Source organism: Monoraphidium neglectum (genome assembly GCF_000611645.1).
Source record: "Monoraphidium neglectum strain SAG 48.87 unplaced genomic scaffold scaffold01044, whole genome shotgun sequence".
Lineage (NCBI taxonomy): Eukaryota > Viridiplantae > Chlorophyta > Chlorophyceae > Sphaeropleales > Selenastraceae > Monoraphidium > Monoraphidium neglectum.
This window is the reverse complement of record NW_014012584.1, coordinates 1-17,380: the sequence shown is the minus strand read 5'-3', so window position 1 is coordinate 17,380 and position 17,380 is coordinate 1. Positions and strand designations below refer to the sequence as shown.

Genomic DNA, 17,380 nt, shown 5'->3' with positions numbered 1-17,380 from the left:
GGGCGGGCCAAGCGCTTGGGTGTTGGTTGTTTGAGGGGATTGCGGATGGCATTGCGGGTGGCGGGAGGCTGCCCGAGGGGGGTGAGGAGCGCGGCTGCGGGTGCGCCGCGGCCGCGCCGGCGCACGGGCTGCAGGCGGCGGCGGAGCGGGGCTGGGATGGGCGCTCACATTGGCGACCAACTGCATAGTTGGTTTGAGGGTCTCACCTGGAAGCTCGTCGCGCGGTACACGACGTTGTGCGTGTGGCGCAGGCGGCTGAACTGCCCCTTGTGCTCCGCGCCCGCGTTTTGCTGCGGCGGGCAGGCGCAGCGGGGAAGTTGGCGGTGCGGTCAGTGAGCAGGGCGGACGCCGGGCGGCCAGCTGGCACGGCCCCGAGCCAGCCGCGGCGCTGCCGTGCGTGAACGTGGGCTAGGAAGTGCAAGCGGCCACGGAATTGCAGGCAGCTGTGGATTGTGATGCCTGGCTCGGTGTGTGGGTGCGTGAAGAGAAGACACGGGGGCCCTGCCTCCTTTCATAGCAACATGACTCACCAGGATGTATGACTCCTCAACATATATGTTGCCCCAGTGCGACACCTCGATCTCGCGGACAAGCGTCAGCACCTTGACGCATCAGGAGGGGTCAGCGGGGAGGCAGGAGGGGCTGGGTGGTGGCCGGATGGTCGCGGAAGGTGGGGCGCGCGCGGGGCCGGGCGGCAGCGGGGGCACGGGCGCTCTCTGGTGGTGCGGGTCCTGGGATGCACGAGGCCGAAAGGTGCACACCAACACGTCAACATGCTAACCCCACACTACTTGCACCGCCCTCTCATGGCGTGCACGTGTCCCCCTCACACATGAACACACACACACACACACATGCCTAGTCACGCCCACGCAAACAAACGTGTGCAAACATACCTCATACATGCACTCAGACAGACACACATGCGCACACACACTTTCAACCGCCCACCTTTTTGAACTGCTTGTCGTGCTGGAAGTGCAGCTTCAGGGGCGTGAGCGTCCAGGGCTCCGCGGCGGCCAGCTTCTTGAAGGCGATCTTGCCGCCATCCTGCGAGCCCTTGGACTTGGGGCTGAACTTGACCACGTTGGCCGTGGGCAGAGTCACCTGCGGGGGCGCGCACCGAGCGCGGGCAAGCAGCGGCGGCGGCGGACGGGGTTCAGCGATGCGAGAGTAGGGGCCGCGCGGGAGCGAGCGGGCGCCGTGCGGGGCGTGCGGCGACGGGCGGCAGCGGGCGGCCGCTCGGCGCCTCGGCCGCGGCGCGAGCGTGGCGGTACTGCGGCCGGGCCGAGCGTCCGACGTCCGGAACAGCATTCGGAGCAAAGTGCTGGCCGCGCCAGCTGCGCCGCCACAAGCATCAGCTCAGAGTGCGTCCCTCAGCCACTTGCAGTGAAGCACGGACGCGGTTCCGCATGCTCCTCAGCGCGCGATCGTGCGCGCAGGCGCACGCGCCCCCGTCGGCACGACGCGACCGCCTCGCCCGGGCCGCGCCCGCCCACCGTGGTGCTCTGCTTGTCGATCTTGTAGGGCGACACCGCGTAAAGCGTGTCCCGGTACTCGACCAGCATGGGCTCGTCCTGGGCGACCTTGGCGGGGTTGGGCGTCATCACGCTGGTGATTGACGCCGCAGCCTCGACAGACACTGACCCGCCATCTGCCAGGGCGACGGCCACGCTGAAGCAGGACACGCCGTCCGGCGCGCCGGCCGGCGCCGCTGCGGGCACGGCCTCGGCTTTGGCGTCGCCGGCGGTCACCTGCAAGGCGAATATGCGGCGCGGGCGGGGCGGACAGTGGATTTGACACGCTGCTTGCTGATGGATTGTTCGACGGCATGCGACGTTTCAAGTGTGCTGGCAACATATCCGGGACAGCTGGGGCTGCCGCCAACAGCTGCAATGGCTGATGGCCAACCGCAGACCAGACGGCTGAACTTTGCTGTGGCACGCCTCATGACGCTGCACCGCTGCGTGCCACTGCACCGCAGCATGCCAACGCACCCGCAGGCGCGCGATGCGCTCCGCCAGCCGGCTCGGATAGCACAACAGCACCGAGCTGGCAGCTCCGCTGCTGGAAGTGAACTCGATCACATCCGTGACCCTCGCTATCTGTGTCTTGAGGTTGATCTGCAAAGGCACGCAGCAGATCAGCCACGGCCCGCAAGTTGCACCCAGTGCCACGATGATCGATGCTCACCTTGCGATCTACGCTTTTTATAGACACATCCGCATGCGCGTGCGCTGCCAGTAGCAGCAGCAGCAGCGCGCAGGCCCACCGAGCGGAACCCATCATAACTGAGCGGTGATCTAGCCGGGCAAGACTACCGCGCGCCCAGGAAAACGACGAACCAGGGTCCTAGCGGGTGCAATGTGACTACCATGTAGGAAAGGTCTGAGGCACACCGTACGCAAGGATCGTCTTGCGGCAGCAGCTGCCAGGGTACTGCCCATGAGCTCAAGGCACGTGCGTGCACGCTAGTGCAGGTGGCTCATGTCCAGGCACCACCTTTCAGAGGCCTTTCACAGAAAGTCGGCTAAAATCACAGCAGCAGCTGCCTGGCTGGCCTGTCTGAGGATCACGTGTCATCACGGCGGTGTCCATTGAGAGCACAGGCTTTTTCTTGCGCTCGGGCGGGAGCGCAATATGCGGGTGTCAAGGCGCTCGCATCTGCCATGCCTTCAGCCGCCATCTTGACAACAATCCCGACCTTCACATTCCCATTGTCTGTCCACACCAGCGTCGACTTTGCTCACTGCCTCATAGCAGTGCCCTTTCCTCAGCTCGTTCTGCAACTGCCCTGGCCCCGGTGTACACGACGCTGTTATGCGGCTACCGCAATTGAGTCCTCACCACCCTGCCAACCAAGCCTGCAGTCCTCACCACCCTGCCAACCAAGCCTGCAGGCAGTTACACAAACCAACACTGGTCGCCAAACAGCAGGACCGCCGGCTCCCAGCGTGCTGGCTGCTGCCGAGGCAATTGCGCTGCCAGACGCGGCAACGTTCCTCCCCGCACAGCCGTTGCCGTGCGCCACCGCCACAAGTGCAGGGCACAGGCCGATGCGCTCGACCCCTAAGCCCGCACCAGCGCTGCACGTCTACTTGCTGCGCTGCCTCATCTTCCGCCTCTTGCGCTTGAGCCGCCTCATACGCTTCTTACGCCACTGCGGAGAATGAAAAAAAAGCGGAAGCCGAGTTGGTGTTCAGCCCCCAGATCGCTGTCTGACTCCAACGGCACGCTGGGGCCTGGGGTCTCAGAACATGCCTGGATATGTAATCTCACTGTTGACACACAGCACGCGCCAACACGACAGCCCAGCTGAGCTGCACAACTCAGCGGGCTGCTCCCACTGCTTTGCCGGGGTGCTCGCAGCCTTGCCCGCTGCTGCAGTCAGGCGGAACGCCACAGGGACGACGCTGGCACGCTGGGGTGTCCTGCTGGCCGCGGGCCACGCCCGCGGGCTGAGCTGCAACACGAAGGCGGCCCATGCATTTTCTGCGCACCTTCGGCCTCATCTTGAAATGCTCTCCTCAACAAGTGGGTGACGAAAAGAGGGCGTGGCGAACGCGTGCAGGGACTTTGTGGGTTCCACTTGCCGGGCAGGCGGGGCGCCAAGCTTCGGTGAGTTCTGGGTCCTTGTAGAGCAACAAAGAGCATCTAACATACTCATAGAGGTCCCACAGCGCAATGAGGGGGTCTTGGAGAGAGCGGTGCAGGCCGGATCGCTACACAGGATCGGCGAACGGCGATCGGCTGGCACCCGGCGCCTGCACTATCGGGGCCTGATGAGCGTGGCACGTTGGTGACATCCGTTGGCAAAAGTTACAGGCTGGCATATGCACTTTGAAGAAAGCAACCCAGTGCGCAAGCACCCATGGGGTGTCCGCTCTGACTGGCTTTGACCAGCGGGTGAGGCACGCCACCTCCGGTGCCAGCAGCACAGCAGCAGAGGCTGCGGCGGCGGCGGCAGTGCTGGCTGAGCGGACTGACGCGCCTGGCGTGGCCCAGGACCTGCGGCCGGCACTTTGAGGGACCTCTAGGGCGCGAGCTTTCCGCACGGCTCTTCAGCCCGTGGACCCAGCAGCCCTGCACAAAGGCGCAGCCCCGCAAACAGCAGCAGCCTGTTGCACGTCACATTGCATTACGCTTTGCCAGCAGCCAGGGTGACTGTGAAAGGCAACCCGGGGCTGCCCTGGAGGCTACACCCCAGCAGGAGCCTTCTGGCACAAACAGGCCGCGCAAGGCTTTCAACAGACACACCAGGAGATTCCTTGTGGAAAAACAAATCGGGTGCTTGCATTCCATTTTTAGTGTTTGAAGGTGTTTCATGGACAGCTGTGAGCTTGGACGTGGCAGCTCTGACGGTCAGAGGTGTCCACCCAAACCACATGCGCCAACCAGGCAGGCGGCCCTCTGAACCGCTTCGTCAACGCACGTGTGTGTGTGTGTGTGAGTGTGTGTGCGCGGGTGTGTGCGCTCCGATCAGGGCAAAGCGCGAACCGAGTCTCCAAAATAGGCCAGGTGTTCCTTTGAAACGCAGTGCACTTGATGACGCAGCGCCGTTGCCCCGCGCCAGTGCAAGGGGGTGGCGCAATACCCAAGGCCGCACGTATGGGCGCCTGTGGTGACTGATGCGATGGGATTCCGCTGGAACATGTGCGAGTTTGGGCAGTGCTGTTCAAAACGGTTGCGCAAGTGAATGCGACAGAGACGAGAGCCAATGGCGGTGCCGCGCAGTGGAGCGCAAAGAAGCCCGGGGCCACGGTATCAATTGGGGAGTGGCCAAGTCCACCTGCACCCAACAACAAATGGAGTCCTCGCATTGCTGAAGTGCCCACTGGGCACCCGGCAACCGGCACAACAATGCGTGATTTTGCAGTGCAGTCGCCACGGCGCGCCTCGCACCGCAGATCACGGCCAAAAGCAGCGGTTGAGGGGGCGCAGCCCATAACATAAGAACCGGTGTTGGATTGGCGCTGCCGCGGCGGATCATGGCGCGCCGCACGCGCTGCACCTTGAAACCGACGGGCTTCATGGAGCGGCGTTCCCCCCGAGCTCGGCCTGCGCAGCGCCGGTTTACTTGGGCTTGCAGCCCGACGGCACAGGGCTGGGCTTGCTGCTGTAGACGGTCAGCGGCACCGCCAGCACGGGCGACTGGTTGCCGCTCGTGTCCTCGGCCCTCACGCGCACTGTGGCGGTCCTGATGACCACCCCGCCCGAGCCCTGGGCCGGGTAAGTGACGCACACCGCCGGCTTGCCGTTGGGCAGGGAGCCCGCGACGCAGTCGGCGTTGGCGCCGTTGGAGGTGGCGTTGCAGCCGACGACGGTGACGGTGGGCGCCTTGCCGCAGCCGTCCTTTGCCTTCACGATGTCCTTGAGCCCGAAGCAGGCCTGGCCGGTGCCCCCCGAGGAGCGCGGGAACCCGCAGGGGTTGCCGCTGCCCGAGGCGATGATCTGGGGCGGGTCCTTATCCACCACCGTGATGATGCAGGAGGACTTGGCCGACAGGCCGCCGGGGTACCTGGGAGCAGCGGTCATGATTGAATGTGAAGGCGACACGACCCGGCTGGCTGCCGGTGCCGGCAGGAGGGGGGACGGGGACGACGACCGGTGCCCGGCACCAAAAGCGAGAGGCGGCAGCCGAGTGCGCATGTGCAGCCGCCGCTGAGCGATGCACGACCAGGGGCAGGCCCCTGCGGCGCGCCCTGCGCACGCGGCAGACGAGGGTGCGGCCGAGTTTGACTAAGTATATGCTCACTTGGCAGTCGCCGTGACCTTGCGGTCGCCGAGGGCAAACGTTGAGGGCGAGAGGGTGACCGTCGCGCCGGGCCCCAGGCTGGCGCCGCTGACGATGGACAATGGGTCAGAGGGCTTCGATGCCTTGCACTTGCCAGCGTCCGCCGTCAGCGGCGCGAGGTTGCTGAGGCAGACGGGCGCGCAGGGCTTGACGTTGACGCTGGCGGTTGGGGGTTGGGTGGGGTGCAGGCACGGCAGGAGTGGGCGCGAGGGGCAAGCGGCTTCCCAGGAAATGGCCCGCGCAGCTGGGTGCAACGTCAGGCAGCCGGCACGGAGCCGGCTGGCAGTGGAAGCGGAGGCACGCAACAGCGGGGCTGAAGCTCTGGACAAATAATACTAGACGCAAGCAGCAGTGCCGGTTCAGGGAAATGGCACGGACACACCATGAGGAGCTGCGCACCGGACACTGCACTTGCTCCTGCCGTCAGTGGCGTCAACCCTGACAGTCGTCTTGCCTGCGGTTGGCGGTTGATCATGAGTTGGAGCGGACTTGGACAGGGCGCGGGCGGGGCAACAGGCAGGCAGGCGGGGCTTAGCACACCAGTGGCCGGTCGCCTGCTGAGGAGCAGGGTACGGCAAACGGAAATCATCACAGCAGCCATGGCAGGCGTCCAGCGGCTGGGCGGGAAGCCGCACCTGGCGCGAAGACCTTGTTCGCCGGGAGATTGGAGATGGTGGGGTCGTCCCCGCCTCCAGAGTAGAGATCCGTCTTTTTGAGCTTGATCCCATTGCAGGCGGGCGCCTGCAGGTTGATATTCACCTTTGAGCACTTGACCTTGCCGGCGGCCGCCGCGTCGCAGGCGGGGGTTGCCTCCACGCTGAAGGCCACAGTGCAGCTGGGGCCTACGCTGCCCGCCACCAAGAACTTGTAGTCGCCTGTTGGGGCCGGGCAGGCGGGCCGTGCGAAGCAGCGGGCGTTGGGCAGGCGGGGAGTCAAGGTGCGGTCGGAGAGGTCTGGGCGCGTCCGGCATGTGCAGACGGCCGGCATGTGGCGCGTCTTGAGGCTCAAGGGAGCCAGACTATTGGCCTCTTGCCCTGGCCTTGCAATAACTATTCGAGCTCCTGATGCAACCTGCCAGGGGCGTAAATGTCCCCGCAATTAGCATGCGCACACTGACTACGACACGCCGGCTCCTTTGCAACCACCCCAAGAGGCACCAAAGCGCATGTGATTCACTATGCAAACTGCAGAGTGGGCTCATGATGCAGGCCCCCCTGCACAAGCGCCCCAGACACAGCCAACTCGCCTGGCGGGAACGCCAGGTTGGCCGGCAGGGGCGGCGTCACATTGAAGGCGGTGCCGGTGGCGGTGAACAGCTGGGAGGTCGTCAGGACGGCGGACGCGCAGGAGCCGCCGGGTGTGGTGGGCAGCTCGATGTCGTTGAGCGTCTTGCACGTCACAGTGGCCGGTGTGGGCGTGGTGGGCGTGGTGGGTGTGGTGGGCGTGGTGGTGTTGGTCCCGCCAGAGCCGCCGGTGCCGCCGGTGCCGCCGGTGCCGCCGGTGCCGCCGGTGCCGCCGCCGGTCGTGCAGTTGGCGCAGGCCGGCGCGGACACCGTGATCTTGTACTGCCCCGTGCTGCCATAGCTGGAGTAGCCGGTTGTGACGTCCGCCCCCTGGCCGACGCCCCTGACTGTCAGATAATAGGTGCCCTGTCGTCGGTGCATGGTGGTGGCGCATGACTTGTGGATGTGCAGGGGGCGGTTCTGGGCCAGAGACACCACAAGCTGAATCCCGAGGAGCGAGAAGCGTGGATATTCGTGGGGCAGCAGGAGTGCATGCACACGCGCGCGCGCGCGCGTGTGTGTGTGTTGTGTATTGATAGATGCATGCTCGTGGGTGACCGCCGTCAAATCATGCTGTGCACGTGCGCGTGCGACTTGCAGGCCGCGCAAGACTCACAGCGGTGGCAATGCTGAACGCCGGCGCGAGCACGCCCCTGAGGAGCCCGTTGTTGTTATTCCAGGTCTGCAGCACCGACCCCGCCGCATTAGACAGCGTGACCGACGCGTCGAGGTTGGTGCGCTCAGCGGTCGTCGTGCTTTGGTCGTTATTCACGTACGAGGGCGCGAGCGCGAGGGTGACGGAGATCGGGCCGACGCCGCTGTTGAAGCTGAAAACGTCGACGTCGGCCGCGCCACTGATGATGCCGGCGTACGAGGCGCCGCCGGCGGCGGAAGTGCCGGCCAGGGCCTGGGCGGTCGCGGTCGTGCCGCCGACGTCGTCGGCCACCAGCGGAATGAAGCCTGCAATCCGCGCGATGTCGTCTTGGGTGGGCTGGGTGGCGCCTCGGTACCTGCGATGTGTTGTTGGGGGCGGGCGTGGCTGGGGGTGGGCGGTCTGGGGTGAGCATGATGAAAGGCCGACGGTCTGGTGAAGCCGCGGTAGGGGTGATGGTTTGGAAATGACTCATGGGCTGGCTTTACTGAATTTACCGCATCCAGGGGCGCATTGACTCCAGGGGAGGGCACCAAACATCCATCGGCGGGGCAAAAGCCTCGTCCCGCCCCTTGCTGGGGCCGGGTGCAACTCAAACCAGGACCTCGTCCCGGTTGCCCCCGTGGCCCCCCTTCCCCCAAAAAGGCACTCACTCGCCCTTGCACCACTGTGAGACTGTCACTAGGGTAGCCAAACCCATGATAGGGGCCCATGCTGCGCGTAAGGAATCGAAGGCGCGGTTGAATGTGAAGGAGCACGAAGGCGGCAAGCAAGCAGCGGCGGGCTGGGGCCGGACAGCTCTGGAACAGCTACCGCTGTCGGGTGACGCCTCCATGCCAGGCAGCGCGCTGCACATATGCGGCACGGAGCATGAAAACCTGGCCGGGCTTGGGCACGCTCCCCGTGGATGAAAGCAATGCTGCCGGCCTGCGGCCCACACCCACCCTTGTTCGCGAGGCCGCCGTAGTATTCGCCGTTGCCGGGGTCGTTGGGACCAGCCGGCCTGATGCCGTGGTGGCTGGGGGCGCAGGAGCAAGGAACAGGGAGGGTGGCAGGTGCGGATGAGCAACGGTGAGGCAATGCGCCGCCAGCGTGTGTCGCTGGGTTCCAGCCTGGTCGTCAAGCCACGCAGCACGCACAGATGCCTCATTTGTGGTTGCGTCTGCACAATCGTACACACACACACATACACACGCATGCACACACACAGCACGTGATGCGGGTCAACGCGTAGCCATATGTGAGCCGTGCAAGGGTGCAAACCCATGCTGCAGAGTTGCCTCACTTCAGGGAGAGGGAGTGGCCAACTTCGTGGCTGCAGAGTGGTGCAGAGGTTGAGGAGGAAGAAGCTTGATGAGTATATTACGACTATGTATCAGTAACAACGCGTCAACTTACAACACCAACACCAACCCTATATGTACAGGGTGGTGTAGACACTAATACTGTGCATTGCGTTGAAGAGATGGGGTTGGACACATGTGGGTACGCTCGATCACCCTGAGAGGGGCAACGGACAAGCCATCCTGCGACACTGATGTGATCTAGTCTCACGAGATGGTTTCGATGATCTCGTTGACCTCATCTCTGCAGTCTTTGGCAAAGATGAAGCTGCGACCAGGAGGGTAGCGTGTTTGTGTGTGAGTGTGAGTGTGTGTGTACACGTGTATGTGTGCACACGCGCGATGTGTGTGTGAGTGTGTGTGTGTGTGTGTGTGTGTGTGTGTGTGTGTGTGTGTGTGTGCGCGCAAGTGCGCACATGTGTGCACAATCCAGCGCTACTGTACTTGTACACAAGACAAGAGAGGGAAGGGGGGGATATCCATGCACCAAACTGCCAGCAGCTGCCGAGGGAGGCGGCTAGCATCAACTGGCGACGATAGGTCCTTGTGGGACGCGCTTGATTGCCCACCAGGGTGCCACCTCGTTGCCCAGGGCTGGCAGGCCGGAGCCCGACGAGCCGTCCCCGAAGCTGTTGAGGTTGCACACGCCCGTTGCAGACTCCTTGAACCCTGCAGGGCGCCGCATGCCATTGTGTGTGCGGCGGTTTTGCACCACAGCATGCCTAAACCCACATGGCTGCACAAGTGAGCATGCTGAGAGGCGGGCCATGACCACAGAAAGGCGGGGTATCGACGGGAATCCAACACATCCCCACAGGTGCATCTAGCAACATCAGCCTGATGCGCCGCTGCACTCAAGGGGCTCTGCGGCGCCTAGAATGATAAGTAACAACTGCAGTGCACAGCAGTCAGGGCACCCACAATCGCCTGAGCTTCCACCGATGACCGCGCGCATCCCCTTGCCGCCAGCCAAAGAGAAGGTGGGCTCCTCTGCCATTCACGCATTCGGGAAGGAAGGTGCGAGGCGTTGTGTTTGGGTGGTGTCGACTTGGGTGCATGCTGAAGGCATCAAGTTGAGCAAAGCTGACGAAGACCTGGTCGTGAACAATGCGACATGTCCACATGCACACTCATGCACCCGCACACACACACCCATATACACACACACGCACACACATACACACATATGCGCACATCCTGGAGATGAATAGAAACGAGCTTCCACCCGTGCGCACGCACGCAACCACGCGCACACACGCACACACACACACACACACACGCACACCACACACACACACACACACGCACGAACCGGTGGTGACATCCACATCAAAAATTGAGTAGTCCTCGGAGACGCCCGCCCATATCTTAATGATTGCGTCCTTTTCCGCATCGTTGAACGTGGCCTCGTCCGCATCCAATGAGAACGCCTTGTTGAAAAATGAAGGCGGGTACTGGTTGGTACGATTGAAGCAGATGGCAGGAGTGTTGCACTGCGACCTCGCCCATGCGGTCCCAGTGGTCGTGTGTCCTGAGGAGTGCAACGGGGCGGTGCGGGGTGCATTTTGCAAGGTACAAGGCGGGGCACTGACACTCACAGCCGGCCGGTTAGACAGGTCGTGGCCGGCGCTGGACGATGGGCAAGCATCTCCGCTGCGCACGCGCCTCAGACGACAGCATGTGCCTGCCCTCGCGATCAGACCGCCAAAGCGACAGATTTACCATTGAAATCCAGGTACAGGACTCTGGCTGCGCCGGGGCGGCTGCGTAGAGGGGGAAATCGTTGGGCAGGCACGCAGCGCATGGGGCATTGAGTGCACACGAGGTGGCGTTGGACAGGCTTGGTAATCCCAGGGTCAGACATGGCACGTGGGGCAGGCACAGGGAACAATCGAGTGACACGGTCAAACGGGCGCGGCGCATTGCAGTTCCTGCAAGAGGGGGCAGGGCATTGTGTGCAGGCGCCGTGCAGTGGTCCTGACAAGGCTTGCACAGGCGGAGCGCGCGCGTGCACGCCGGCCTGGTCCAGACGCAGGGGGCGGTTGTAGCGGGGCAGTGGTCACCGACGCGTGCGCACGAGGTTGCTGTGGGGTCTCTACCTGTGAAGCTTGAAAACCTCTGACAAGGCGGGATCTGCCGTGCCCGGGGCCACCAGATCGCGGGTTTGGGGTGCGGCGGTGGCGGGTGCCGGCGTGGTCGGCGGCCTGGTGGCTGTGGCGGGGTCGTGTTTGCGGCAGTTCTTGTAGAAGAGGGTCCCCTGCCCTGGGGAGTAGGCCACCTCCTCGTTTGTGACCAGCTCGGTGAGGGTGCTAGCGTCCAGGTTGAATGCCTTGGCCCTGGCGGCGAGGGCCTGCGGCGACAGGGAATTGAACGCCGCCCGCGCAAATGACACCTTCGGGGCCTCCGCCGCAGTGGCCGCCGCCGCAGCGGCAGCTAGGAGTGCCACGGCGCAGAGGACTCTCATCCTGACACAGCCTTCTTTTCACGTGCTCAGCACACTCGAAGTCGACCGAAGGTCGGTGGCTTCGTTGTTGGACCGTGCCTGCGGCTGCCTCAGTGCGACCTCAAACACAACAAGTAAGTTGTGGTTAAGCAGACATTTTGCATCTTCGCGTCAAAAACTGGCTGATCCCGCGGGGCCACCTGCTCACCCGACCACGGTGAGCCTGACTGACTAATGACACCAGGTTATGCCCCATGATAGGCGGAGATAGTCCCGTATTCATAATCCGAATGGTTTTTAGTATCCTATCCCCGCCCCTGAGAGAGGTCGTGCTTGTTGCCGTATCAGCAGGCTCTTGCATCAGTGGGACCGCGGACCAGGGGTGCTGGCCTCTGAAAGCGGTTGGTTGACATTGATATTAAGTTTGCCCAACAGCTCAACCCAAGAGAATGTTCCTAGTTGAGATGGGTTTTCCAGCATGCACGCAGAAAATGATTATCATACTACCGGGAGGGCTGCAGGTTGAGGCCCATGTTTGCCTGACCCAGCATCCACAGGGATGCAACGGGCCAGGGTTGCAGCTGATGCCGCCTGCCCCTCTACCCCCTACATTTCACAGGTCGCCCGCTGCTGCCTGTGATGCGAGCGTGCTACATCTTTTCACAAAGCCATGACCGTGCGGCGCCCTCGCTTGAGACAGGTGCTTGCTGATAACAAGCCTGCTGTGTTGAGCCTCCAGGACAGCAGACACTTTGTTTACCCTACTTGCAACCGATGTGGGGGATTAGAGCAAGCAAGCTGCTCTCAACTTCTAGCGCGTTGTGCAGCAGTTCTTAAAGTACACAAGTCCCCACATCCGTGCTGAACGAAAGAGGGCGTGCGATCACCCCAAAATCTGCATCACAAAGCAGCTTTACTACGAGATGGTCAGGCATCATCGATTCAATCGATGATGCCTGACCATCAGCCTGGGCTGCTCCCGCAGCCCAGGCTGATGGCGTTCTCCCTGCACGTGTACACTCAAAGGCTGCTGTGTGTCCAGAGTTTGGATACTGCAAGCCCCTGTCCAACGCAGAAGCTTGGCAGCAAGGTTGGGGTGTGATGCGGCAGTGGACGGTGTACCCCTGTGCTTTTAAACCCTTCAAGCGTTCCCCTGAGCTCAGCGGCGGCCTTCGTCGATCGCTGTGCAGGCAATGGTGAACACAGGATCCCATGATGCACATGAAACACGCACTATTATGCAAGCCCCCCGCCCCTGCCATGACATGCAGAGCTCCGGCAGCTGCGCAATCAAGCGCCGCCGCACCACGGGTGAGGACATGCTGGGCGCCGCAACGCGATGGCCGGCGTGCTCCGCAGCGCGGCCGCCGCAACGGCTGGTAATAGCAGGGCCAGGCAGCTGCCCTGTCAGGCAGGCAGCACTTGGCAGCCGCCTGCGCAAGAGGTTGGGGTGGAGCAGTCGTGCAAGGCGCACCTTTTCAAGCACATACACGCAGACCTACATATCTGTATGCACGACACGGCCAATTTGAACGTTGGAGACCCGCCCAGCAGCGACTGCCAGCGGGTGGTTCCAGCACCGGGAAGCTGCAGAGCAACTGAGGCCGAGCAGCGAGCAGCCAGCTTCCAGAACCAGCATCAATGGCCCACTCACCTCTTCAGGGCTGGGTAGCGCCGGTCGCTTCAGGGCTAGTGCTGGCCTCAGGCGCCCCAGCAGGTGTTGCAGAGCCGCTCGCGGCAGTGGCCGTGGGTGGGGCGGTGGGCGTGGCTGGGGCCGGGGTTGCGGCCGCGGCAGGCGGGCTGGGGGTTGCTGTTGCAGCGCCGGTTTCTGTAGGAGCAGGAGCGGCGGGGCTCGCCTCAGCGCCAGTCTGCCCAGCTGCGGGCGGCAACGGGCTGCTGGTCGCTGCCTCAGCCGGCCCGGTCGTGACGTTCCCGGGCGCCGTCGTCTCTGTGGCGTTGGGCGCAGCCGGGGAGGCCGCTGGCGGCGCCACGACGACTGTGGATACAGGGGCGGATGCGGCGGCCGCGGGCGACACTGGTGGCGGGGCAGCCGCCGCAAGCGCTTGCGGCGCGGCGGACGCCTCGGGCGCGGGGGGCACAGTGGCGGCGGTGTACGGCTCGGCGGTGGCGGCCTGGGCCAGGCGCCTGTTGATATAGCGGGCGAGCAGTGTGGCACTTGCCAGCTGTTGTGCTTGAGTTAACCGGGTGTTGTCGCAACAACAAGCGAGGCGACCACGCCTCGCACGGCCCCTGGGGTGTGCAGCTCAAGGTGCGCGTAAGCATCAATGACGCATCACACGGTAGCGAGATTTGATAGTTCGCAGAGGCGCCAGCTGGCAGCCGTGCCCACGTACGACGCACAGCCATTGCGACGCACCTCCTTGCGCCGCCCGCGCTCGGCGTGGCGGAGGCGGGAGATGGGGTGGGCGACGGGGATGCACTTTCCTCAGCGGCAGGTGACGGGCTGGCGGCAGTCGTCGCGGCGCCGGTGGCTGGGGACGCGCCGGTTTCGGTTGCCGGGGAGCCGGGGGCGGGGCTGCATGAACGGCGCGGGGCACAGCGGGCAGCGGGGTGTTCAGGAGAGCAGCAGAGAACAAAGATTGGTGCGATGGCTGCACGGTCGCCGGCAGCAAGCCACAGCACAAAAATGCTGATCAAAAGTTGCACTAGCCCAGCAGGCCGCGAGCCGGCAGCAGCGGGAGGACCGTCTTTTTTTTCTTGGGGCACACAGGCCTGAAAGGAGCCGGCTGATGTCAAGCGTACCTTGGCTCATATTCAACCACAGTATGGCCTCATGATTATCTGACACAATCCACTTGATCACAGCAAGGCACGCACTGACCAAACCCCGCCAGACGCACCGCAAAACCGCCAGGCCTCGCTCATGCGCACCTTTCTTCAGTGGTGGCCGTCTCATTTTCTGGGACCAGCACGGCGACAGGTGTAAGAGCGACGCCGCGCCTGACCTGCACGACGGGCTGGACCGCCACCAAAACCACCGCGCCGGTTTCATTGCCGGTGGTGTTCGTGCCGCCGGCGTTCGGGGCGGTGTTGTCGGCGCCGCTCGCGGGCGTGTCCTGTTTGGGATGCGTTCGGGATGGACAGTTGGGCGCCATGAACAGTATGCAGGCAGGAGGACGGCGAGCGAGGTGAAGAGTGAGGCGGGCGCGGGTCAGTGCGCCCGTCCAAAAGAGTGCGCGTGCATTGGTGCGTTATAAGTTGGCGAGGTATTCCCCCAAAACACCAGCACAATTTAAGATGCCACACCTGCAGCAGGCGACGATGGGAACTGCCTGGCGTTGCAAGGGGCGGCGCAGCAGCGGGAGGTGGGGGTGCTGAGCGGGCTTTCTGTTGCCTCATCGAAAACAATTCATTCGCCGCTGCTTGCCACGAGGGATGGCGGTTGACGAATCAGCTCGAGCTGAGCGACGACGTCATCGTACATCGCCTTTGGCCCCTGACCTGCATGGGCCGCGCTCACAGAGCCGACAACGACCAAGAAGGCAAGGAGAATTTTGCCGGGGCGCTCCATTGTGCCTGCTGAAGGGTCGTCACGCTGGGACAAGGAGATCAACAACAGCCAAGCCGAGGTTCACAAAAATACAAACGAAGAGATGCCGTAATTCTGGAATGACCGAACATGATTCTCAGTTCCTAGGTTCCCGCAGTTCCACAGCGAGGCCGGGCGCAGCAATCCAAGGGCAAAGGTCACTGCTGATGCTGCGTCATGATGGGTCAACACCCACTTGGCCACAATGGGAGCCGAAATCAAAATGAGGTACTGATGTGTACCTGAACAACTAAGATCGTGCAATATCCCGAGCGTTCTTGGAGCGTGCAGGCAACAGATGTGACATGTGGTCCACAGGTCAACTTCACGAGAGAAGCAGCCAGAAGCTCAGGACCCATGTCAGGCCTGGTCTGGCAAAGCCAAAACATGCGTGAAAAGTTATGCTCGTGTTAAAGCTAATGCACGTGGCTGTTCAAGATCTATGCATCCATCCCCTCTGCATCACAGGGGCCAGTAAGGCCTGCGCTGATTTGAGATGGGGCGCTGCTTAATAGGTTGGTAGCAGAGTGGACAGATGCTGCAGAAATCCGGTATCATTCTGTTATGTGCCTGGATTCATCCAGACTCGTGGCAGAATGATACTGCTACGAAGATGTCTGAGGCACATCCTATGCGAATCATATCAACACCTGGGCAGTCAGGACATTGGTGTCCGGGTGTTGCAGTTAACGCCGAAGACCGGCTTTCTCCCCAGTTCAATTCTTTGCTTGACCAGAAACACATGGCGACGCTTGTCGCACAGTGGAACAACGGCGCAATTGGGTTGATCAGTTGACCAGCGCTGGTGGAGACGGGTGACCCTGTGGTTCGGGAGATGAGACGTGTGACCTCAGGTTTGGCGTACAGATACCGCATAGGTGAAAGCGAATTGTGCCCCGCACATCTCTGATCAGATCAGAGCGGAGTGCCGTGCATGGGCGCGGGCGAGAGCAAGCAGGCAGGAGCGGCTCAACAGCAGGGCATCGTCACGGTATCCACGCGCAGCGCCCCTCGCGGTCCCAGATCGGGGCTCGGCGGCGCCGCTGACACCGATCAGCTGCTCTCGCACCTCTTGGCGCTGCGCGCGCTCGTGCCCGACGTCGAGACGCGCATTGGCAAGGCGGACCCCTCAAGCGTTTGGCGCGACATAGAGTCCGCGAAGCAGCTGGGCGCCGACACCCAGGAGCTGACGGCGGCGGTGTCAGACCTGCTGGGCGCGTACCGCGAGTGGCACTCAGGGGTGGGCACCTGCACGCGTGTGCACGCATGTGCTGGGTTGCGTGTACATCTCCACGCGTCCATGCGCGGCCTCTGTGTGCATGCTCGTCGGCCGCTTGCACGTGGCTGCATTTGTGTGTCTTTATGCAGGCTCGCCTCGTCAAAATCGCCTGTCTCCTGAAGCCACGCTCAAGCCTGGCCCGCCCCCAGGAGCTCCCTCCGCGCCCGTGCCCACTCCGCTGCGATCGCCGCTCCCTCCTCCCTCCCCGCCGCAGCGCGCGCGCGCCGCGGCGTCCAACCAGGACTACCTCAATCGCACCATAGACCAGGCCGAGGCAAAAGCAGCAAAGGCCCTCCGCCACCTGCGCCTGCAGCTGCAGCGCCTGCGCGCGCTCAACGCTGCGCTGCGCGACGCCGCAGCGCTGCCCGCGCTGCTGCTCGAGGTGTCGGAGCGCTCGGCCGCGCTGCGGGCGCGGTGCGGCGCGCTGAGCGCCGCGGCGGCGCGCGCGGAGGAGGCGGCGGCAGCGGCGGCGCCGCCGCCGGGCAGGCGGCCGGGCTAGTCGGTCGGCCTCGGCAGGTGCTGCCGCGCAGGTTAGGCTCATCCAGTGTCCTCCTCTCGTTGGCAACGCAGCGCGCACTAGCATGTCTGCGGCCGCAGCGGAATTGGAGCGGCCGGCCGCGCCCGCGGCGCCGGCGGCGGTCGACAAGCCCGCGGCTGAGCCCGAGCAGGAAGTGCTAGAGGTTGTCGATGACGGCTGCGTAGTCATCGGGCGCGAGCTTCGCGGCGAGATCCACCGGCGCGGCCTGCTGCACAGGGCGGTGTACGTCTGGGTGTTTGACCAGGCGGGGCGGCTGCTGCTGCAGAGGCGGTCCTGGGATAAGAAGATCGGCCCAGGACAGTGGGATCTCAGCGCGGCGGAGCACCTGTCGGTCGGTGAGTGTTTGGGGTCTGGTGGGGGGGGGCCTCCACGTCTGCGCGGGTATCAGGGGCATGGTGATGGCGTTTTGGGGTTGTCAGAAGGCAGCTCGCCTAGGCGCCCGGAGGGGCAACGGGCTGCGGCGGTCGCCGCGGCTGGCGGGCGTGCGGGGGCGGCGAG

The 17,380-nt window shown here is 63.6% G+C and overlaps 5 protein-coding genes across 5 annotated transcripts; 2 read left to right on the top strand and 3 right to left on the bottom strand.

Moving 5' to 3' along the window:
* Positions 1-164: 164 nt before the first annotated feature.
* MNEG_6443 (oligosaccharyltransferase complexsubunit alpha (ribophorin I)) lies at positions 165-2,289 on the bottom strand (the record flags this gene model as incomplete). Its single annotated transcript, XM_014045087.1, has 6 exons — positions 165-290; positions 531-602; positions 952-1,107; positions 1,500-1,754; positions 1,998-2,123; positions 2,194-2,289. 6 exons carry the CDS (start codon positions 2,287-2,289, stop codon positions 165-167), a joined length of 831 nt encoding a protein of 276 aa, XP_013900541.1.
* Positions 2,290-5,073: 2,784 nt separating this feature from the next.
* MNEG_6442 (hypothetical protein) lies at positions 5,074-6,781 on the bottom strand (the record flags this gene model as incomplete). Its single annotated transcript, XM_014045086.1, has 4 exons — positions 5,074-5,518; positions 5,756-5,953; positions 6,194-6,248; positions 6,430-6,781. The coding sequence occupies 4 exons, from the start codon at positions 6,779-6,781 to the stop codon at positions 5,074-5,076; spliced, it is 1,050 nt and encodes a 349-aa protein (XP_013900540.1).
* A 188-nt stretch (positions 6,782-6,969) lies between these two features.
* Positions 6,970-10,069, bottom strand: MNEG_6441 (hypothetical protein; the record flags this gene model as incomplete). Its single annotated transcript, XM_014045085.1, has 8 exons — positions 6,970-7,443; positions 7,694-8,087; positions 8,383-8,443; positions 8,674-8,747; positions 9,015-9,044; positions 9,284-9,340; positions 9,642-9,741; positions 9,994-10,069. 8 exons carry the CDS (start codon positions 10,067-10,069, stop codon positions 6,970-6,972), a joined length of 1,266 nt encoding a protein of 421 aa, XP_013900539.1.
* Positions 10,070-15,288: 5,219 nt separating this feature from the next.
* Positions 15,289-16,843, top strand: MNEG_6440 (hypothetical protein; the record flags this gene model as incomplete). Its single annotated transcript, XM_014045084.1, has 3 exons — positions 15,289-15,293; positions 16,089-16,305; positions 16,559-16,843. 3 exons carry the CDS (start codon positions 15,289-15,291, stop codon positions 16,841-16,843), a joined length of 507 nt encoding a protein of 168 aa, XP_013900538.1.
* Positions 16,844-16,925: 82 nt separating this feature from the next.
* Positions 16,926-17,217, top strand: MNEG_6439 (hypothetical protein; the record flags this gene model as incomplete). Its single annotated transcript, XM_014045083.1, has 1 exon — positions 16,926-17,217. A coding segment is annotated over one exon (292 nt), but the record flags the coding sequence as incomplete, so codon positions are not given.
* Positions 17,218-17,380: the final 163 nt, after the last annotated feature.